Raw genomic sequence first — 25,398 nt, forward strand, 5'->3', positions numbered from 1 at the left:
GAGACCTCTGTATTTGTAAGTTATATGTCTGATTTGATGATCAATTCCATTAGACATGATTTATGTTATTAGAACTATTTAGAAATCAAATTTCATAATTTTTTAATTTTTTTGTCTAATGAACAAGTAGTTTCAAAATAAATAGCTGAAAAAAAAAATCTCATAAGATTAACGATAAAAGACTCAAATTTCAAATTGAAAGTATTGTTCTTACTCTTGATATTAAGTAGAATTTTTTTTACTAAACTTTCATGCAATTTGGATTCTTCTACACCGTTGAACTTATAAACGTGTCATATCGGCCATTAAAACAGTCATTTTTAGACACTTTGATCACTTAGCAAACTATGTTGAAAAATTATGAAATTTGATTTATAAATAGTTTTAATAGCATAAATCATACTTAGTGAAGTCAATTGTATTATCGAAAATAACTTACAAGTACGAAGGCCTCCGTACTTTCGAAAGCATAGGAAACATATATACTTTATATATAGAGCTATATATAGGAGAAAAATTAAGTAATGCTTAGAAAGGTTTTTTTTTTATTTTAGTTACAACAAGCAAATATAATGAGGAGGAGATTAATTAAAACTTGGTCAATTGCATTCAATTAATGCAATTTATGCATAGATAACCAGGGCTTCACAACAATATTTAGTGTAAGAAGCAGATTTTGGTGGAAATTTCCATTTAAATTTGGATTTGATTAATGCCTTGGAGCTTAATTTCATAGAGCCTATAGAAATCCAAGGGCTAATATTTAGTTTCCTTCAATTTTTTTTGGGCTAAATTCCCAAAATATACCTAGGTGAAATTTATGAAATTGGCCCAAGAGTCACTTGCCAAATGAATAAAAATGTATTATATACTTTGGCCTTATTAATTTGATAATAATACTTTATTTTTATAAACAAAAAGTTTATAGGTTGGGGGTTTATTGCCATTGTTAAGTAGCACTCCAACAAAAACGGTCTATAGCGACACTTTTAAATGTAGGCACATGCCAAAAAAGTGCTGCTAGCTAAAATTACCGACGCTTTTAAAAAGTGTTACTATATGTGGGGTCGCTAGATATATAGTGACAGTTAAAGAGTGTCGCTATAACCTGAAAGAGTGCTGGTAATTTACCAACACTTATTTAAGCATTTAGCAACCGCCGAAACTCTATCTCGTTGGCTGCGGTGGCGGAGGAGGACGACAGTAAAGGCTCTTCGTCTAGAATTTTAGTAGATTGAGTGAAGAGAGAAGAAAAGATGGTAATTGATTTTTCTTTTTTTTTTCTTTTCTGTTTGTAATCGGGCCAAATGGACTGGGTGTGGTGGGTTGAGTAGAGTAATCTTTTATTTTTGGTTGGATTGGGCTTTATATTTAGGCATTAGTAGATGCGTTTTTAAGTTTTAGCATAAATGGGACACTTACTCAAAAGTGTCCCAAACATGTGTTCTTATAACCTAATTCTGTTGTAGTGTAGCTTGCAATATAATTAGGGCAGAATGTTAAAAAGCTTTTTATTTTTTCAAGAAAATATAAATAAATTCAACAATCTAATAGTTCGATATGAATGGAAAAGCGGTAATTGTGTTTCTATATGTAAGTTCAACTAAGCACTCTAATACTAATAATTAAGTTAATCAGCAAATTTTTTTTTTTTTTTGAGAGATAGATAGCACGCTACCCGCTTCGTTTATTTCATTTAGCAATAAACTTAGCTGAAAAAGTTGCTCAGACTAGCGCAATGAATTATTAGGGATTCAGAGTAATTGTTAACTGAAAGGGTAAGAATCAATCGCTAAACAAGAAATAAAACAAAAAATATATAATTTTGATACTAAAAACAATGCAAACTTAGGGTAGAGATAGGGGTGGTTGCAAAACTCTGGAATGCTTGATTGATTCTATTATGTATTTGGCAAATATTTTCAAAATTGAAATCGTGACTAAAATTTAACGAAAAGTAGATTTTTTTTTTAATAGAAAAGTTATAAGGGCTAGGCCCTATAAGTTAGGTATGAACAATTATTTAAGGCAAAACAAAATATTCAAAACATTTTACAATACAACATAAGATTCCAGCTAAGGTTATTTCTATTAAAAAAAAAAAAAATAGAACAAAGGAGATTGCATATCATTTATATATATGGTTAATTATACCAGTAGTCTCCAACCTTTGCATCAATTTTCACTTGGGTCCCCAACCTTTTTTTTTTGCAATTGAGCCTCTAATATCTTGATTTTATTATAATTACGTCCCAACCGTCGAAAAAACTGTTAAAATTAACAGAATCGCCACGTCAGCGCCTATTTGGCATCTTTTGCATCTTAATTTAGATCCTTAAATTTTGCATGTTTTTCACTTCATGGGAGTTGTGGGGCCACATCAATTTTTTAAAGAATTAATTGCACATTGGGTCCCAATCTTTTCACTCGCCTTTTATTTTAGTCCCTAATCTTTAAACTTTGTATGTTTTTCACTTTAGTCCCAAAATAATATTTTAAGAATTAATTTATATAATAATATAATATTTTTATTTTATTTATTAGGTTTAAATATTTCTAGAAAGAAATATACTTTAATTTCATTCTTTAATTTTTAATTATTAAATACTGAGATAAATAATATTTAAAAATATTAATGCATAATAAAAAAAAATGATGTTAATAATTATAATAATTTAATATTGTATTGTATTTTCGTCGCATAGCCCATGGTCCCTTAACTAGTATATATATATATATATATATATATAAAAGATGCACCCACAAAGAGGCTTCAGTGATAATCCTCTGTGCTAGTGTGCTGCTCGAACTTTCTTCAGGATCGAAGATGTGACGGTTTCACTCCTTCCAAAATCTGCTTCTCATTGAACCGAGCTTGGCAAATAGCCTTTGAGGGTAATCGATGGAGATGGATCTAAGCCTTGAAGAGTGACACTAGAGATGTCAACGGGTCGGATTCCGGGCGGATTTTGAAAAACCCGAATCCGAACCCCACTCCAAACCCGACACCCGAACCCGAACCCGAACCCGAACCCGACGGATTTTAAAAATCCATATCCAATCCCGAACGCGACCAAAAATTCGAAACCCGAACCCGAATCCGAACCCGAACCCGAAAATTTGAATCCGAAATAATTATTTCTTTTTTCAATATTTCAAAATATATTATATTAAACCTAAATTTTTAAAATACAAATTCAAATATAACATCAAATTTTTATATATATATTATATATAATACAAAATAAATTCGGGTTCGGGTCGGGTTCGGGTTCGGGTCGGGTACAATTAAAATCCATATCAAATTCGGGTTCGGGTCAGGTTCGAGTTCAGATCGGGTACAATTAAAATCCATATCCGAATTCATATCCGTCGGGTTTCTATTTTTGATATCCATATCCGAATCCATATCCATATCCACCGGATATATCCGTTTCATTAGGTTTCAGGTTCGGATAAAATTTCGGATATCCATACCCATTGACAACCCTAAGTGACACCCCTGGTGACACCCTTAATTAGGAGCATGAATATTTTTATATAAAAATATAGGGATAATTGCTTATATATTTTTCAAAACTTTGAAAATATTTCATTTACTCCTTTCTTTTTTTTTCCAATATACCCCTCATATGTTCTTCTGTTATTCCAAAATACTCCTGCAGTTACCAGCCGTTAAGTTATTACTTTTATCCTTAACTTAAGGACAAATAAGAAATGTTTGTGATAGTAAAAGAGTATATTTGAAAAAATCAAAAAATAAAAATATTTTTTGTGCCCCTAACTTAAGGGCAAATAAAAAAATTCGGTGATTGTAGAAGAGTATATTTAAAAGTGCAAAATAGTAATTTCATAGAGATAATAGAGTTTATTAACAGATTTTTGAAATAGGTTGGAGCGTAAAAAAGATATTTTCAATATTATCTTTTTAAGAGAGTAAATCAGAAAGTCGAAAACTTTTCAGAGATATATAAGCAATTGCCCTAAGNTTTCCGAAGCACACCAAGTCGACAACAAGTCGATTCTAAACGAAGTCTAACTCTCGGATTTCGAGAATTCACTTCCTTACAGATACCTTCCTTATGCAATCGGTATGTGAATTCTGTTCCTGTTTGGAACCTCTTGAATTGTACTGTTTGCGATGCCTTGGACGTACAAGAGAGAATCTGTCCATTCGGCGATCTGTCGACGCACCCGAATCCGACCAAAGAGGCGGGTCTCGATGCGTGACATCACTTTACAATAGTAGCTTCCTTGGTGATTATCGGTGGATGTTATTCATTGTTATCTTACCCGATTTACTTGTTACTATTACTGTTTACCCCTCCATCTGTTGGTGGCTACAGCTTGCCTTCGTCGACTTGCGATACCCACTGGGATGGGGAGACTTGTTTAGATGTTCTCACCCCTACCTTTTTCAAGTGATGCGGATGGGATTGTTTGGGACATAGCGTGAGGCAGTAGCTAGTGAACGGTTATAGAGGTCTCGATCTACGGTATACCTTTTTGATTACTTCATACATAGTATCAGATAGATATTAGTGGATAGTATATATCTTACCCTACACTGGTTATTATATATCTTCTTGTGGTTTAGTTGATGGTTTACACTTGTGGTTTTGGATGATGTATGTATGAGTTTTGGATACTCATGGTTTTGGAATACTCATGGTTTTTGGATACTAATGGCTTTGGATTCGGATTTCGGAATGTAGTTTTCTACCCCTCGTGGTAGTGTTTTCAAAACAAAGATTTTCGTGTGGAAAACGGTTTTCAAAATAGTTTTTTGTGGTTTTTGCAAAGTTAAAATTTCAAAAAAAAATGTCTTCGTGTGGGAGACACTTTTAACTACTAGGATGATTGTGGAATGGATGTGACTAAGGACAGCTAGCTGTATGTTGAAATGAGTTGATCCTTGTACATCCTTTTGTTTTATGTGTGAATGAAGATCTAGTTGTTCAATTGTACTATGTGCTGCGCCGTGCAAATATAGGGGAGACTCTATCTATTTGTTTCAGGAATTTTCTACATTTGTGGTGGGTCTGTTGCACGTCTTTGGGGTCAAGGTTTCAAAAAAAAAGGGGGCAATTTTCTGCTTACTTTGATTTTTAAAGATATTCCGATTTCAAATTAGCTTTCAAAAAAGACTCCGGGCCGTGACAACAATACATTCATTGGTGTGACGATTTAGCTAGCCTGGGTTAGGATCGATGTTAGTCGATGAAAGTGCTAGTGAGTATATTAAAGGCATTGGTGGGTGTGGTGTAAACTTAGGGCATGCTTGGTTCATGATTGGAATAGGAATGTGAAATGAAATTGGATTGCTTTGAAATAGAAAATGGAATGACAAATCATTTAAAAATGTTTGGTTCATTATTGGAATGGAAATCGAAATGAAAATTTAAAATTTTTTAGAGAGGGTTTTGATTAAGAGAGAGAAAAGTGATGAAGGGAGAGGAGATAGGTGTTGATGAAAGAGGATTTTGAATAGTTTACTTTGGAATGAGTCAATCAGGGATCCAAAGCCGGATTGGATCATAAATGGATTTGGTCATTCCCATTTCGGAGTGGAATGGAAATCGAAATCTGATTCCTATAAAACAAACGGCAACTATCGAAATTAATGAATGCTATTCCGATTCCATAATTTAAAATAGGTAAACCAAACATGCCCTAAATATCTTAACTGAAAATTAAGAAATTCTATAATAAATTATCTTCATTATTATATTTCTCATCCGCCGTACAAATATGCCGAATAAGTGATAATTTAATACAGACAACTGAGATAGATTAAGTCATTAAAAATTACATATGATTATTCAAATTTAATAAATATAAAAATTAAAAAATTCTATAATAAATTATCTTTATTATTATATTTCTCATCCGCCGTACAAATATGCTGAATAAGAGATATATTTATGCGAGTGGCTAATAGGCAATTGAGACTAGAAATAATTTTAATTTAATACCAAAAATTATTCCAATTTATTTAATTAAAATCTTGTCAGGAGTAATCTCCAATTTAACAAATCGAATTATTAGCAAAGTAATAATAGAACCGACACCGATCGTCCCTAGAGCAAGTGGTAAAAGGTTTGATGGTTGGTACCCAAGACCTAAATTCGAATTCTAGTTGATTCACATTTTCAGTTAAGTTTATTTCTAAATGAAATAAATAAAGCGGGTAGTTTGCTATCTATTTCTCAAAAAAAAAATTAATAGAACCGACCGCCCCTAAAGCAAGTGGCAAAGGAAAGTTTAAATGCTAGTTGATTCACATTTCTAGCTAAGTTTATTTCTAAATGAAATAAACGAAACGGGTAGTGTGCTATCTCTTTAAAAAAAAAAAAGAAAAGAAAAAAAAAGAGGTAATGATAGAGAGCACAATAGCATGTGATTTCCTTCACAAGATCTCTATTTATTATATTTATCACTCACAAAACAGAAATGTACGTAAGAATCTATAAACCTATACGTATCTCTCATTGTATCTGGATCCATATGCCCTCACTTGGAATTCCATTATTCACCACAAACACCATGTAATACCCCGGCGGCGCCAGTGTCGCCGTCACCGGCGCCGTCGCGACCACCTCATAAACCCCTGCCGTGCGTCCTACCGCCACCGGCTCTGTCGTCCCCAGAATCAGCAGCCTCTGATTCATCGAGAGCGAGTGCGTCGCGAACGCCGGCGACGCCATCGTGACTGACACGGTGTTCGCCAACGATCCTATGCGGAACCGCAGAGGGAACTGCTTCCCGTAACTTATAAGGAGTAGGGGAGATATGATGCTGGGCCGTGAGGCCGCGAAGGCCGGATTGAGGTACTCGGGCGAGAAGGCCTCGAGGCTGAGCTCGGTCGGGTACTCGACGTTCGAGAAGACGTAACGATTGTGCGGGTTGCTCCCCCCGACGAGCACCCGGCCGTCGCGGAGCAGCACCGCCGTCGAGTGGTACAGCCGGGGAATCGTCCCCTGGCTTTGCACCACAAATCGCGAGCCGGACAGTGCGCGGGGACGGTACAAGAGCGGCATCAGCACAGGATTCTGGCCCATCTCCCATGCTGCCGCCCCCATACCCGCCCCGTTTATTATGAGCACCTGAATTTCACAAAAAAAATGCTTAAATCCAAACTTTTATTTCAAATAAACTTAAAAAAAATTATTTAATTCTATAAAAAGTTTAGCCTTATTTTAGCTCTACTAATTTCATCCAAATCTAAAAATTAGAAAAGTGATAAATCGTCTATCAATTTTTTTTTTTTTTGAAAAAAGGGTAAATAATTCACGGTTTATTTCTCATATTTGAAGATCAATTTAGAGATCGATAACGGGTTCACACAAACACCTCGTCGCCGGTCGGTAGCAGCACCATGTCGCCCATCACCCTCGGCATCGGCATTATCTCCATCGCCCACGTCGGCGCCTCGTCGGTGATCTTAATCCTGCCGCACGTTTCCAGCGCGCGCACGAACGTCCCGTGCTGCGACACCTGCAAGTAGGACCCTGCCGGCGCCCCGCCACAGACAAGAACTTCAGCTTCGGTCGGCGACGGCTTCAGCGGCAGCAGCACTGAAGAGCCCGTACTTGGATAGTTTCTCGGGTCGCCGCCCGGCATTTTCGGGTACGTCCTCACCACCGCGTTCTTCTTATAGTCGAGAAGTATGGCTCGGTTGTTCGCGAATATGAACAAGTTGCCATCGATATTGAGGTGGACGAATGGGTAGAGATTGTTCTCTTCGGGGTCGCTTGTTTGTGATAGGAAGGGGAGGGGAATTGTAGCGGTATCGGCGGCATTGGTTTTAGGGTAGAATTCGTAGTTGAATTGGCCGCGGCCGCCGATTACGATCGCGCGGCCGTCGGGGAGGATTTGGTTTGTGGCGTACCAGCGGCTGACTGCGAGGACATTCGAAGCCTCCGACCAGCCGCAGGTGGCGGAATTCGAGCACGGGCGGAAGGTGCGGGCGTTACGGTCGCCGTCGTTGGACCCGCCGGTCTGAACGAGGGTGCCGTCTGGGGCGACGCTGCCGGACGAGCACAAGGTGTCGGTGAGGACCGTTAGCGGACGGAAGGAGTTGGTGGTGACGTCGTACTCGGCAGAGTGGGCGGTGCAGTCGACTTTGAGAGCTGGTTCGTTGGGGTAGCGGCGGCAGGCGCCGCCGGGGAGGGAGAGGTTGGAAGGGCCTAAGGTGGTGCTGTCGAAGACGACGACGCGGTCGTTGTGGAGGAGCTGCATGTGCATGGCCGACACGCCGATGCTGCTCTGCAGGAGGTCCCACCGCCCGCCGCCGCTGCCGCCGCCGCCTCCTGCAGCAGCTGCGGCACCGGCGGCCGCAGTAAATATGAGAAGAGAAAAGAAGAGGAGAACACGAACATGCGCTGATGATAGTAACTCCATATCACCAACACTATAGGAATTCTAATCTATCTATCTATCTATTCTTATATTATAAGCAAATAAGTTTGTTGGTTTCGTCTCACCCCACCTCTTTGTCGATAAGTATGTGTAATTACGATTATACCCTTATTTCATTTATTATAAAAATTATTGAAATTGAGATTAAATTTGAATATATATTATAAATTGTTTAATTAATTATTAAAAGAATTAGTCAATATTAAAAAATTTTAAATGCGTTGGAATTTTAACTTTTAAATTTCTAATTTGATTTGAATTTGAACTTAAAACTTGAACTAAAGTTTTAATTGTACAATCAATTGTAAATTTTTTATAGTATAAAAAAAATTCTGAAAGATATTCAATATGAATACTGATTAATTATAGACTGTTCAATCAATTATTAAAAGAATCATCTAATTAATATAACTTCTAGATATACTACATTTTTATTAAATTGAAACTTAAAATCAAACTTAAATTTAAATTGTGCCCTCAATTATAAATTTTTGGGGTAAGCTTCAAATAGGCCCCTATGGTTTAGCTTATTTATATTTTGTCATCCTGTGGTTCAAAAAGTTTCACTTTAATTTTCTGTGACTTAACTTTTATTTATCAAAAAATTCTATATAAATTAGAGAAACAAAGTAACAAAAATTTTAATAAGTCACATAATGGAAAAATAAAATATACGCTAAACTATAAATAAGCAAGGTGCAACTTTTCGAACTATAGAATGATAAAGTAAAAATAAGCTAAATTACGGAGAGGAATAATGAAACTTTTTAAACCATATGGTCGCAAATTGGGGGTGTGTATAAAAATTTATATTCTTAAAATTTAATTAAACAGAATTGATTTGAAACATATAGGAGGTCTTTATACAGATTTGTGTATATTCTCTAAAATACTATAATTTTAAAAATATAATTTTTATGCATCAATCACATTTAAAAATCAGCAGTGTTAACTTCTAAAGTTCATTATGTTAGGTATATATAAAATTTATAATTTTTTATGGATGGATTATTTAATTGTGTAGGTTNATTATTTAGTTTGATCATCATAGAAATGTCAAAATTACATTATATAACACAAATTTAAATATTATTTATTTTAAAAATAATTTTATATATTTTTTATTTTTAAATTTAGTTTGCTAATTAACACGTGCAGCGCACGTTTGTAGACTAGTAATATATAATGTGTGTATGAATTTAGGTGGCGTTTGGTTGGGGAACAAGGGGGGAATAAGCCCTTGTTCCCCCTTTTGTTCCCAAACGCTATGTTTGGCTTCGGGGAACAGTAGTTTTCGGAAATCTGGAACTAGCTGGTATAAGGCTAGAACTGCTGTTCCACCCGTTTCCTGAAATAAGCTTGTTCCTTGATGAGAACAAGATTAATTAAAATCTAAATTTAATTTTAATGGCAGTAAGTTACTAATTAATCTAATTAATATATTTAAATTATTATTTATTATTTTACTAATTAAATAATTAAATAATTTATTATTTATAATTAATTATTAATAATTAATAATATTTATTAATTTTTTATTAATAATTATTAATAATTATTAATAAATATTAATTATTCTTAATGATAATCGATATTATTATTAATATATTATTTATAATTAATAATTAATAATTATTATTATTTATTAATAATTAATAATAATTATTATTATTATTAAATAGATAATCGATATTATTAATTTATTATTTATAATTAATTACTAATAATTATTATTATTTATAATTAATTATTAATTATTAATAATTAATTTTTTATTTATTTTTAAGTAATATTTTTATGTTAATTAATTACATAATATAATTTTAATTTCAAATTATAACGTTTATTCCTCTTGTTCCAATCTAATCATCCAAACACTATTTATCTTATTTCTAGGAACAACCCAATTTTCATCCAAACGCAAAATTGGTCTAGTTCCTGCTTATGCCTGAACTTGTACCTATCCCTAGAACTAGCAGTTTTTACTTATATCCGAACCAAATGCAGCCTAATTAGAGTTTAGTGGGGAATGCTATGTGTTGGAAATAATAATGTAGCGAAAATTTACAAACTGGATAGTCAACGTATTTGAAAATCGAAATTGGATCGAATTACCTTTTTTATAAGATAAATTATGATTCATATCTTATGCGGATAAAATTAAATCATAATCCGCCAATATTAACACACCATATGACAATACTATGCATGTAAATTTGGGACTACTATGATTAGGATCTACTAGAAGATCATGTGCGTGTATATATATATTACATATAATATGTGTGTGCGCGTGGTATATTTGAAAGGAGACGTTGTCACGTAGGTAATATAAAGTATTTATTTATTTATTACTGTTTATATTGGGTTTAAGTGGGGGCTATATATTTATATCTCTTGTGGTGGGCATGAGAATGGAGAGATCAGAGTCGTTTGATTGGGATCAGAGGGTGGGAATGCAGAGAGAGGTTGGCTAAATTATAAAAAATTTTCAATGTCAAAATTTAATTTTTTATTTTTTCTGTCTATAATTTAAAAATTTATACTTTGCTCTTTATAAAATAAAAAATATTTACAGGATGTACAGTATGAACTGTGATGATAAAATGATCATTTTATCCCTCACCATAGGAGAGAAGGCTGAGAACATTTTTGGTATAAAAAAATATATACTAATATTTTATAAACGGAATCCTAACGGATTACTAACGGTAGGGGGCGAAGTGAATATTTTTTATTTTATAAGGGGGCAAAGTGTAGGTTTTTAAATGACAGGAAAGAAAAGTGAAAAATTAAATTCTGACAGAAACATTTTATATAATTTAGCCTAAAAGAATAAATAAAGATAAAAAATATAAAACAATAATTAGTCATGAATCTGCTTTGATTTGCTAAAAATATAGATCGAGCAGGAGGCAAAAATTTATTTTTATGTTCATCTGCTTCTATTTGCCAAAAAATTGCTCAGAATGAATCGGTAAATAAAAGCAACAAAAAAAAAAAGAAATAATCCTCCCCAAATTTTTTCCAACCAACCCAAAAAAAAAAAATACAAAGAAGGGTAAATATATGAGACCTAAACTTAGATTTAAATATTTTAAGTTAGTAATTTTAAACCAATAAGTTGTTCGTACTAGTGGACTAAATTAACTATGTTTGGTATTAAAATCGTTCGTCAGTTGAATCTTTGAGTTTGGTTTCACATGTTTTATGATTATGAATTATATTTTTGCATGGATTTAACGAGAGCAACAGCGTTTAAATGCGAAGAATTTGTATAGTACCCGAATATATAATCTTATATTGTATAAAAAATAAATTATGTGGACGAAATTGTACTGGGTATATATTAAGCATTCTAGCTGTTACTAACTTAATTTAAATACTTCAGAAGGTGGTTTTGGTTCAACATATTACCACTTAATTAGGCTAGAATTTTCGTTAAAATATAATTTATGTTCTTCTTCTAGACGGCCTGTAAAATTCTGCTTCAGGTTTTGGTGATTGTTCTTTACTGATTTTAACCTTTCTCTGTTCGGCATGTTCTGTATTTATGTAGCTGCTATAACGAAGGCAGAGAATGGTCCCAGATGTCACCTTGCTTTTGTTTTAATGTGTTGATTGAGCTACATAAAGTAACCATCAAAATATCGAACTATAAAAACAAGATGCTGAGTGGTCTATATTCTTATTGTCCTTTAACAGTTAGTGTAAATGCGGCGCTAGGCTGAAAAAATGGCTTGCAAATTTCTATTTCGTTGGCCCATTCCAGTTTCTACTGCGTACAGAGACCCTCCGTGTTCGCGACATTCAATCTGCAGTTTTGTCTGATTCATGATAGATATTACATCTACATCTCAGCATTCCATTTGTCGCCATCGACTTTTTAAGAGTGGTTGCGCTGTAACAACTAAGCACTTTGTTGTCTGGTTTCAATAAATTGTATTTGATTATTGAGGCGGCCGAATTCGGTGCATCTGTGCTTGCTCTGGGGGTCCATTTGGTTAACAATTTGTTCTTCCTTGGGACCATCCAAAGGATTCAGCCGATACTCTCACATTTAGTCCATTCAAAGATGAGCAGTACCATTTTATTCACTCGAAATTTTGATTACTTTAGCAAAAAATGGGATCATACTTAATACCGTACGATTAAGAAAATAAGATTTGAAGTGCTTCAAATCTGATTGTTTTGTTTGTGATTAAAATATGAGCTGAAATAAACGTTACTTGTTACTTGTTACTTCATTCGCATTACTAACTTGTCACTTTATTCGCATTCGTATTTTACTGTTTTGTAATTTCTTTTTATGTAATACTAGTCATATTTGTAATTATTATTCTAATTTCTCAAAGTTACTCAGTTTCTTTGTTACTCTTAATCCTCAATATTTGGTTATATGAACTGAATTAATATTGGTTTCTGCCTATTATATAGTTCATAGCCAACATTGTTATCTACGTACGTACTTGGCCTATTTATTCTTATATTGTTTGCGTTATCAATTCAGAAATAAAAAATGTTGAAAAGCAAAATTTTTCTTTATTTTTATTTGCAGATTTATAAGAGGTGGTGACGAGAAATATTTTGGCAGGTCATTGGCGATGTATTAAATCAAGTTTAAGAATTTAGACATATTTTAAAAACTTAAATTTGATAGCATGTGGAAATGACAAAAACACTATTATTGTATTTTATTTTTTGATTGTGTTAGGTGATTTTATTACTTATATATGATGATTCAGTCTTACTTATATATGTTGTCCCAAACTTCTTTCTGTTGTGAGAGAGACAATTCAATGCAAAATGTAGGATTTCTGCTTATTGATCTGTGGTTTGTTTGGAAAGCTTTCTGTCATATTTATGAGAATTGGCTCTCTTTATCCCAAATTTAATTTAGTTTTGAGAGGATTAAATTGAAATTAAAAGTTAAAAATTAAGAATGAAAAATTTTTATAACAATAGGTTATTTTTTAGCAATTTATACTAAATCAATAATATCTATTACTATCAATAATTTTTTTTAAAAAATTTAATTTTATATCAGAAAAATGGTGGCGACAATAGTCACCACCATAAAACTAGTCATAAATACGCCGCTAATTATGTAAAGTTTTAGCGGCGACAGTATATCGCCGCTAATTATCTAACTTTTAGCGGCAACAAATTATCACCACCAAATATTCCGGTCCGGGTCCGATAGGATTTTAGCGGCGATAGTATGTCACCGCTAATTATCTAACTTTTCACAGCGACGGTATGTCGCCACTAATTATCTAACTTTTAGCGGCGACACATTGTCACCACCAAATAATTTTACCGACGGGGTTTTAGGCGGCGGCATGCGGCGATAGATTGTCGCCGCCAAAACGTTTTTCGTGGCGACAATATTGGCTCTGGTGGCGACATTTGTCGTCACTAAATCTTGTACATGTAGTAGTGTGTTATCGAGTTTTTCGTCGTTAAATCCATTCCTTTGACTATGAATTTCCACCCGTTAGTTCATATTATTCAATTAACTATCAACTCAACTCTAAGAGATTATTATCACTCTAATCACACATCTCTTAATCCAAGGATCGAAAACGTACAGGAGTTCAATTCTAACTTTATTGAAATTATGTGGCAAAATTTTAAAATTTTATTTTGCTGATAAGTCGTTATTATCAATTACATAAACATATACAAAACTATTCTAAACTATGAACCATTTTTAATTGACTATCCAATATTTTAAAATTTTGAGTTCACTATCCAATCTATTAATTTATTTGATTTGAGTCAGGCAACGACACTTTGATTTTAAAATTTATGCTAATTCCTTCTTTCAATAAATTTATAATTATGAAAATTATATAATTTATACTGACTAAACTTGTAAAGATAACTAATTATTTAAATTTTAAAGTTAAAATGTCGTGGACTGAGTCAAATCAAATATTTTGAAAGATTGAATAGTAAAATCAAAATTTGAAATATTAAACAGTCAATTCAAAATGATTTAAAGCTCAAATAAATTCTCTACATGTTTACCAAATAATTATTGTATAGAAAGCCTTTCTTTTATTAAATAAAGTTTAGATTTAAAATTAAATAAAAAATAAAAAATTAAATGTGACGCCCCAACTTTCCAGGGATCATTCATCCTAGAACTACTCCCGTTCTAGCACACTTAACTCTCTTAACCTCTTGGGTCTACCCACCGCTCAAAATATTTAAGCCGAGTTAAAAGTTTTAGCGCTATTATATTATATATATAGGACTATTTGCGGTCTCACAATCACCCCCCCTTTAAGCCCTGATATCCTCGTTAGGCTCAGACTCACAAGTACCAAGCGATGTGAGACCCGTTTCGCTAGCCTTGTCATTCCGACCCCGGTTCAGCCGAAACTCATCTCACACTTTCGGCTGATAATTGGCTCTGATATCAACTATGACGCCCCAACTTTCCATAGGATCATCCATCCTAGGACTACTCCCGTCCTAGCACGATTAATTTTCTTAATTATTAACTCGACTTAAGTATTTTGGGTAGTAGAAATGCCAAGGAAGTTAAGAAAGTTAATCGTGTTAATTAGGACGGGAGTAGTCCTAGGATGGGTGACCCCCTGAGAAGTTGGGGCGTCACAGTTGGTATTAGAGCCAATTACCAGCCGGCTATCTGGGGTCTCACATTAAATTTGAATCCAAAATCAAAATTTAAATTTAGAATTTAAAATTTAAATTAAAAAATTTTCTATTAATTTATAATTTAATTCAAAATATAATTGAAATTTAAATTTAAATCTTTAAGGTTGGGGACTCAAGTGACAATTGGTGCCAAGGTTGGGTACTAATGATGTAATTAACCCTTATATACTTAGTTGGCGCTGACACAGCATCTCCGTGGCGCTAATACGGCACTTCCGCTGCGCTGACATGGCATTTTCCATCAATTTTAACACCTATCTAATAGCTGGGACTTAATTATAATGGAATCCATAGATTAGGAATTTGATTGCAAAAGAAAAGGTTTGGGATCAAATTGAAAAACGGGACAAAATTGGAAATCAATGGTGTAATTAACACAATAATAAATGTGTAAGTTTTACAAGTGTAAATCTAGAAGGCTCAAAATTAAGATCTTATCCATTAAATGAGATCAAAGAATGTTTAAAATATGTACTTATAAGGTATCGTAAGTTTTGAAAATTGATTTTCTATGCATGAAGTGATAATAAAAATCAATAGTCCAAAAATTTCAGAAAAAGAATTAATAATACTAAAAACTCAACATATAGTATTTTCACAAATTATAAATTTTTGCATGTACGACTTTTTATACTGTAAAATACCTTCAATGATTCTGAATAAGCTGCTACTATTAATTTAGTGGGCCTGATCGAAAGAGAAAGAGTGTCCGTGCTCATTCTGAGCTTTAATTAACTCTAATAATAAATATTGGTATGATAAAGGGTTTTAAAAAATATATTATATAATGGATTTATTAAAATAACGTGTAAAAACATAAAAAAATTTGCTTAGGCATTGTTATTCTTTATATAAAATAATTGTTGTATAGAAAACCTTGTTAATTAAATAATGAGAAACCTTTCTTTAAGAATTGTGCAGCTCACTTATTAAAGAGACTGGGGTACCTTGGTAGATATTGAAATAAAATATTGTTATTTATAAGGGATTATTGAGGCGTTACAAATTTTTCTGCAGCACTTAACTCTCACACTTCTGACTGATATTCGGCTCTGATACCAAATGTAACAACTCGACCCGCTAGTAATAATAATTCGTTGAGTCCAAATAACTAGCTCAAAGTAGTTATATTCAGTTATTATTACTAATATATAGACCTTATATAAATAGATTTGAATCAGTATTCCATCCGATATGAAATTATTGGGGCGTTACAGATCGATAGCTTATTAGTTGAGCAATTGATCCGTAGAGATTGAAAATACGGATGTGTCATAAATTCTCAGATGGGTACTACTGTTCACGTGCATGTGCATGAATTATTGTACAAAAATGCACTTGATACAGGCACTCCTTTGGTTTTTAGAAAAAGTATGGAAAAGTTTTGTAAAGTGTCATTTGGCTCAGAAATTAGTAAAAATTTGTTATTTCTCATATAGATATAATTTTGAAAATAAGCAGAAAAAAAAATTAATTTTATATTTGGATTTAAACTGACTTATTCCCATCCTCCCCCTTCCAAAAACCTAAATCACTGCCTGAGATAAAAGTTTTTCATGAAAAACTAACATTTTTTTTTCAGTTTTCATTTATTTGGTTCCAAGAAATATTAATATTTTTGGCATTTTTTTCATATGTTATGAAAAATTAGAATTTTTATTTTTCATAAAAAAATTGAAAAATAAAATACTATTTTTTTTTCATAAAATTTGAAAAAAAAAACTTTACAAAAATAATAGTTTTCTTTAAAACCAAATGGGCAGAATTCTCAAATAATTTTTTAATTTTTTTCGAGGAACCAAACAGCTTCTTAAATCCTGTCACGTGGCTTAAAAGGACAAAAACCAAAAACATATATGTTATGCCCCAATAGTCTGATTAGAATATATAGAACCTACGTGCTAGTAAAAATAATTGAGCTTAACTATTTTGGATCGATGGTTCCGATCCAATAAGTTATTGTTGATAACGGATCTGGTCGTTACAATACATACAACTACACTATTAACTCTACAGCCCACAATATTTAGCTTGTGGGACACACAACTTGAAAATTGTTAAGTAGAGATCTCCTCCACATTACAAATTACATACAAAATGGCATGTTACGATATCGAATACATAATAATTTGCAACTAATAGGTAAGGACATCACGTCAGCAACAAATTAGGAGATATGATTATATGAACCAGTCTCTGATACAATGTTTTTCAAAACGGCTCAGGCCTTATATACGTACTTGGAAACCCAAATTGTTATGTAGAGATAATTTTCACATTATGTAGAGATCAAGATTCTAAGTATGACTGGATAAGAAACCATTATTATTGACATAATTCAATTCATTCAATCTAATGTATTTTCAACTCGTATACGAATGAATTGTTTTCCGCAATTTTAATATGTATATATATATATAGAGAGAGAGAGAGAGAGTAGAGCTGTTATGCATGCTATCGAAAGTATAGAGACTCTAGTACTTCCGATTTTTGGCTTAGATCAACCTCTTTGATCATTTATAACTTTTGATTTAATACTATTATCCTGTGGGAACCACTCAACTTTAGGAGTATTACTCAATCCTAGGGATGACCGTAATCATCCCAATCGTATAATTCTTGATCCAAAGATCAAAAAGTCGAAAGCATCAAATTCATATATATANTTGTATAGAAACCTTGTTAATTAAATAATGAGAAACCTTTCTTTAAGAATTGTGCAGCTCACTTATTAAAGAGACTGGGGTACCTTGGTAGATATTGAAATAAAATATTGTTATTTATAAGGGACTATTGGGGCGTTACAAATTTTTCTGCAGCACTTAGCTCTCACACTTCTGACTGATATTCGGCTTTGATACCAAATGTAACAACTCGACCCGCTAGTAATAATAATTTGTTGAGTCCAAACAATCAGCCCAAAGTATTTATATTCAGTTATTATTACTAATGTGTAGACCTTACATAAACAGATTTGAATCAGTATTCCATTCGATATAAAATTATTGGGGCGTTACAGATCGATAGCTTATTAGTTGAGCAATTGATCCGTAGAGATTGAAAATACGGATGTGTCATAAATTCTCAGATGGGTACTACTGTTCACTTGCATGTGCATGGATTATTGTACAAAAATGCACTTGATACAGGCACTCCTTTGGTTTTTAGAAAAAGTATGGAAAAGTTTCGTAAAGTGTCATTTGGCTCAGAAATTAGTAAAAATTTGTTATTTCTCAGATAGATATAATTTTGAAAATAAGCAGAAAAAAAATTAATTTTATATTTGGATTTAAACTGACTTATTCCCATCCTCCCCCCTCCAAAAACCTAAATCACTGCCTGAGATAAAAGTTTTTCATGAAAAACTAACTTTTTTTTTTCAGTTTTCATTTATTTGGTTCCAAGAAATATTAATATTTTTGGCATTTTTTTCATATGTTATAAAAAATTAGAATTTTTATTTTTCATAAAAAAACGAAAAACAAAATACTATTTTTTTTTTCATAAAATTTGAAAAAAAAACTTTACAAAAATAATAGTTTTCTTTAAAACCAAATGGGCAGAATTCTCAAGTAATTTTTTAATTTTTTTCGAGGAACCAAACAGCTTCTTAAATCCTGTCACGTGGCTTAAAAGGACAAAAACCAAAAACATATATGTTATGCCCCAATAGTCTGATTAGAATATAAAGAACCTATATGCTAGTAAAAATAATTGAGCTTAACTATTTTGGATCGGTGGTTCCGATCCAATAAGTTATTGTTGATAACGGATCTGGTCGTTACAATACATACAACTACACTATTAACTCTACAGCTAGCCCACAATATTTAGCTTGTGGGACACACAACTTGAAAATTGTTAAGTAGAGATCTCCTCCACATTACAAATTACATACAAAATGGCATGTTACGATATCGAATACATAATAATTTGCAACTAATAGGTAAGGACATCACGTCAGTAACAAATTAGGAGATATGATTATATGAACCAGTCTCTGATACAATGTTTTTCAAAACGGCTCAGGCCTTATATACGTACTTGGAAACCCAAATTGTTATGTAGAGATAATTTTTACATTATGTAGAGATCAAGATTCTAAGTATGACTGGATAAGAAACCATTATTATTGACATAATTCAATTCATCAATCTAATGTATTTTCAACTCGTATACGAATGAATTGTTTTCCGCAATTTTAATATGTATATATATATATATAGAGAGAGAGAGAGAGAGTAGAGAGAATCTAGTGCTTTCAATTTTTGGCTTAGATCAACCTCTTTGATCATTTATAACTTTTGAATTAATACTATTATCATGTGGGAACCACTCAACTTTAGGAGTATTACTCAATCCTAGGGATGACCGTAATCATCCCAATCGTATAATTCTTGATCCAAAGATCAAAAAGTCGACAGCATCCAATTGCATATTGATATATATATATTAATATGTATATTATATAATATATATATATATACTACTATTATATATAATATATACTATAGTATATTATTTATTTATTATGTATGTATAGTGCGTCTCACCCCCCGTGCTTTCGAAAGTACGGCAGGCCTCTGTGTGGTTAAGTTGTTTAAATGATAGGACAATCCGATTTCGACGATCGCTCCGTTAGGCATAATCTATGTATTGGACTATCTGGAAATCCAAATTTATAAATTTTTCGACTTCATTTACAAATGATCAGAGGCGTTCTCAAAATGACTATTTTTAACGGCCGTATATGTCACATTTTTAAGTTTGCAACGTGTAGAAGTCATCCAAATTATATGAAACTTTTAATAAAAAATTCTACCAACATCAAGAGCATGAAACATACTTCTGATTTGACATTTGAGTCCTTTATCACTTTCTTTTATAGATTTTTATTTTCAACCGTTCATTTTGAGGCATACTCGTTTCATTAGGCAAACGGATATTAAAAACTTATGAATTTGAGTTTCTAAATAGCTTCTAATAGCGATAGTCATGTCTAATGGACCCGATGGCCGAATTGGACATCGCCATCATCGAAAACAAGCTTTTACAAGCACGAGGCCCTACTTTCCGAAGCAGTACAGAGCCTAGGCTCCAATTTATAATATATATAGGATATATCATATATATATTATATATTATATATATATATATATATATATATATATAATATATAATAGAGTGAGGGCTCTATGCTATCGGAAGCAGCCGAGCTTTCGTGCTTCCAGCTTATATTTCGATGTTGCGATTTTCGAATTCCCCCCCCCTCGATCGGCTTCCGTGTAAACTTGATCTAGAGTATTTGGAGTACCCCCGCCCTAGAAATAAAATTTTATTATTTTTCAATATCATTCCTGCCTCGTGATCGAATTGGCTCAAAAATCAACAAATTTCAATGGCCCATAGATGGCAGGCCGTTTGAAAGTTTAACGGTGTCTGCTAGAAAATATCCAACATACGTGAAATTTGATAGAAAAATTCTTTATACTATATAAAACAAGATCAATATCTTTGATTTAAATTTAATTCATATTATTACATTTTGTAAGATTTTTATTTTCAGGCCGTTGATTTTGCGGAGCCCCTTCGTTCATTTAGCAAATGATATCGTAAATCATAAAATTTCATTTTCTAGGTACTTAAATATTTCTAGATCAAGTTTAACGGGAGACTCCGAACTCGACGCACTTCGAAAGTTCGCAACATCGAAAAACATTTGAAGCACGGAAGGCTCCGTGCCTTCGATAGCTCAGTGCCTCACCTATATATATATATATATATATATATATATTATAGTAATACTATATATATTATATATATAATTGAGCTAAAATGCTTTTAAAAGTACTAACCCCTTAGTGCTTATAAGTTTATAACCCTTGGATCTACTCCTTGATTACTAATAGTCTTTAGATCAAATACTATTCCACCTACCACGACCTACCACTATCATCTCAACCTCACATCTCTCCAACCAATGGCTAAAAAGTCAAAAGCACTACCTTCATGGTACTTTTGAGAGTACTTTAGCTCAACTCTATATATATATATAAAATTGAGTTCCTATGTTTTTAAAAGTACCAAATTATTGATGCTTATAGATTTTTAACCATTAGATTAAAGGATGTGCGGTTAGAATGATGTGGGCCCCTAGGGTTGAGTGGATGGTTGGTCGAATATTATAATCTAATGGGTGAAAATGATAAAAAACGTAGATCAAACGGTAAAAAATTTACAAGCACCAAATGCTTGGTGCTTTTACAAATATGACTTGATAGGACAGAGGTCTCTATTATATATATATATATATATATATATATATATATATATATATATATATATATATATATATATTTCTACAGAGTCCGGCTGCAATACTATCGATAGCACCAAGCGTTTGATGCTATCAAGTTTTTCGCCGTTAGATTTAACCTTTTGACTATTTTACCCGTTAGATTATACTATCAAACCAATAACTCACTCAACCCTAGGGGACCCATATCATTCTAACCGTACATTGTTTTAATCCAAATGCTGAAAACCTAATAGCACCAATAGCTTGGTGCTATTGATAGTATTCCAGTCTAGTTCTATATATAGAGTCCGGCTACGATACTATCGCTAGCACCAAGCGTTTGATGCTATCAATAGAATTAAGCTAAAATACTTTTAAAAGTATCACCCCCTTGGTGCTTCTAGGTTTCTAGCCCTTGAATCTACTCCTTGATTACTAATAATCATTGGATTAAACACTATTTCACCTACCACCGCCTACCACCACCTACTACCAATATCCTAACCTTACATTTCTCCATCCAAGGGTTGAAAACTCAAAAGCACCAACCTCTTGGTGCTCTTGGTGCTTTTGAGAGTATTCTAGCTGAACTATATATATATATATATATATATATATATAGTACGTCTTTCGTACTTTCGAAAGTATATATGGAAACCTCCGTGCTTATAAGTTGTTTTCGATGATATGATATCCGATTCGACGATCAGCTCCGTTAAGTATAATCTACCTTATTGGAACTATCTAGAAACCAAATTTTATAATTTGTTGACATCATTTACCAAGCGATCAAAAAGTCTCAAAAATGACTATTTTAATGGCCGATATGGTACGTTTTTAAGTTCAACGGTGTATAAGTATCCAAATTACATAAAATATTCTACTTAATATTAATAGCAAGATTAATACTTTCAATTTGAATTTTGAGTCATTTATCACTATTTTTTATGAGATTTTTATTTTCAGCTGTTCATTTTAAGGCTACTCGTTTACTAGACAAACGAAATCAAAAAATTATGAAATTTGGTGTCTAGATAGTTACAATAGCGTAGATCATGTTTAACGGAACCGATCGCCGAATCGGATGTCCCATCATCGAAAATAACTTACAAGCACGAAGGCCTCCGTACTTTCAAAAGCATAGGAGCTATATAGTAGGTTTTGTGTGTTATTAGGAGTATGAAGGCCTCTGTGCTCCTAAACTGTTTTCAATGATGAAGTTTTCAAATCGACAATCGACTCTGTTAGACTTGATCTAGCGTATTTAAAGTATCTAGAAAATAAATTTTGCGATTTTTCGATATCATTTATACTAGCGATCGAAAAGGTTCAAAATCAATAATTTTTAATGGTTGATATATATCGTTCACAAGTTTAATGGTGCAGAAGTATTCAAATCACATGAAGTTTTGATAAAAAAAATTTTGTACTATTTATTGCAACATCAATATTTCTGATCAAAAATTTTAATACTATATTACCACTTTTTGTAAAATTTTTATTTTCAGCCGTTGATTTTGAACCTTTTCAATCACTAGTTAAATGATATCGAAAAACTGCAAAAAANTCCTATCCTGATATCAGAGTAATGTATAAGACGATATACTATCAGTAAATGAACAAAGAGTATACAATCCAAAATCTCAGCAAAAGGAGAAGAAGTACGAACTATAACATCTGGATCTACAACTCATATACAACACAGGGTACACAAAACATCTGTACAAAGGTGGTCACTCTATACAATGGACATCACCCTCGGCCGTAGCCCGAGTAACAAGGTGATCGACTAGCACGCTCCTAGTAGTGCCTAGCTAGGCGCGACTCCCTTGCCACGATCCCTAGCCTCTCCTGTAGATGGCTCTGTAAAAACAACCACCAAAAGGGCGTGAGAACTATAAACAATAGTTCCCAGTGGGTAAGCCGCCAGCCTCGGCGAATTACACCACTAGGCTCATGATGTATTAAATAAAAATAAAGGCAGTACTTGCAAGATATATAATTATGCAATGCTAACAGGTAATGAGCATGTAAGCAACATGTAATCATGGCTTCAACAGTAATGAATCAACTGAATGATAGAAGCAAAGCAACGATGATAAGCATGAACATAAGCATAAATGTGTAAGTAACTACTGTACACTGTAACTAGTAATTATTCATTACTGTCTAATTTCCTTTAGCACTTTTCTTTCATTCACGGGGATCTACTCAAGGTAGTCCAGCTTGCGCCGCGCCTAATGGCCCCGTGGTAGTATACACTCCCCACGGCAATCCACTTCGGCACCCAATCCCGCACGGGCGAGCAACTGTCGCGTAGGCCAACTCCGGAGTGCCGGCTTGTAGGGAGCTACCCTCACAAGCGTGTGCGAATGAGCACAATGGCAAGCAAGCAAATTCCATTGTCTAACATGTTTCAAACATCATGGCATAGTATGCTATATTCTACTCTCGATCTATTGATCAGAATTCTCAACATGATAAATATTAGCAGTAACTAGTATCCACTAGATTAATACACATGCAAAAATAATGCTAGTTTACATATAGCATTAGAAACTTTCTATTATCATGGCGTCATCATTTTAGTCATAAATATATTCTTGTTCTCGACTTTACCAAAGTATAATTATCATGTCCATTAGTTATTCAACTTAACTAAAGATAAACATAAACATAAGCATAAGTATAATTATGCATGAATTCTCTCTACTTCGCAGAAATTCTAATCAAGATTATGGCAGAGAAGTTCCACACAACTCTATTGTGACAATATCGCCCAACTATACTAATTCATACATATAGAACATAGGGGAGCTTCACTTGCTCTGGTTAGGTCAAACCCACCTATTACTAGGCTCCAATCAGTCCAAAGAAAATCCCAAAGTCCGCTCCACAAGGTCTCAACTCTGCTGAAAAACAAGGCATGAAAGTGGCATCAATACTACAATCGAAATGTCCGATCTCATCACAATTTGCACTTAGTACAAAGTAGTAGCTTGAATCCCTGCTTTGGGCTAGTTAATACCTCAAGATGAGTCTCCAAGAGCTCTCACAAGTCCACTAAAGGTGCTCTAAAGCTCGGTCGCACTCTCGCTGCAAACCACGTCGAAACAGCATCAAAACGCTCAAATATAGATTAATATCATCGAACTCTTGCAAAATCAGTTTTAAAACTGAAATTTCTAATTACCCTTGATTAGAATACCCTCCAAACCAGCTCCCAAGAGTACACGTTCAGCTCAAAGAGGCTCAAAAACCTGCTGCGAGGAAATCATACGAAACTGCGTCAATTACGCGATTAACCCGTATATAAGTCCAAAATTGTGTTATAATTCACTAATTATCCTTAATAAGCTTTAAGGCAACTGTTCTCTGCGGTTAGGTGGATAATTAATAGCCAAAATAACCCTTCTTCACTGCTGTAAACATCTTCTAATTCAGTTAGAAGCAGCAATACCAAAACAGCTCAAAATTCGACGCTAAACCGTAAACTAGAGAGAAAATCAAGTTAATTACCTCTCTAAAGCTTTCAACTAGCTTTCCAGATAGTACCTCACAGAAAACTCAGCAAACTTCCCTCTCCCCACGCTCCAGGCACTGCCCTTGAGTCTCCAAACCAGCGAGCAACACGGACGGTGCGAAATCGGCACGAAACGGCGAATTTTACCTAGAGAGAGAAAAACCCTAGAGAGAGAAAGAGGGAAAAAGGGAAGAAGCTTGCTCTGAGTTCTAAGGCCTTCCAGCAACTTCAGGGGTCGACCAGGTAGCTGTAGGGATAAGATCAGATGCCAAAAGACCAAAAAAACCCTGCTGCCACGCACCAGCTGCCTCAGCTGCTTGCTGTACCGGTACAACATTAAGCTTGTACCGGTACACCAATGCAGAAAATGCCAATTTCGCAATTTCAATGCACTTTCTCGTCTCCGGCAATCCGATCACTCTCTAACTTGTCCCAAAATGTGTCCAAGCCTTTTAAAACATGTGGG

The 25,398-nt window shown here is 33.5% G+C and overlaps 1 protein-coding gene and 1 long non-coding RNA gene across 4 annotated transcripts; both read right to left on the bottom strand.

Moving 5' to 3' along the window:
- On the bottom strand, positions 6,394-9,676 carry LOC109720995 (aldehyde oxidase GLOX-like). Its single transcript, XM_020248378.1, has 3 exons — positions 9,599-9,676; positions 7,354-8,429; positions 6,394-7,106 (listed from the first exon to the last, which is right to left on the bottom strand). The coding sequence occupies exons 2-3, from the start codon at positions 8,401-8,403 to the stop codon at positions 6,489-6,491; spliced, it is 1,668 nt and encodes a 555-aa protein (XP_020103967.1). The 5' UTR covers positions 8,404-8,429; positions 9,599-9,676; the 3' UTR covers positions 6,394-6,488.
- Positions 23,244-24,965, bottom strand: LOC109721814. Of its 3 annotated transcripts, none has more exons than XR_002219301.1 (5): positions 24,929-24,965; positions 24,603-24,669; positions 24,438-24,505; positions 24,257-24,318; positions 23,244-23,272 (listed from the first exon to the last, which is right to left on the bottom strand). It is a non-coding gene; the product is annotated as an uncharacterized LOC109721814 (long non-coding RNA). The 3 variants fall into 3 exon arrangements; XR_002219303.1 differs by having other exon boundaries at positions 24,603-24,672; positions 24,929-24,962; XR_002219302.1 differs by having other exon boundaries at positions 23,253-23,272; positions 24,257-24,321.

This window comes from Ananas comosus, linkage group 15 (assembly GCF_001540865.1).
Source record: "Ananas comosus cultivar F153 linkage group 15, ASM154086v1, whole genome shotgun sequence".
Taxonomy (NCBI): Eukaryota; Viridiplantae; Streptophyta; class Magnoliopsida; order Poales; family Bromeliaceae; genus Ananas; species Ananas comosus.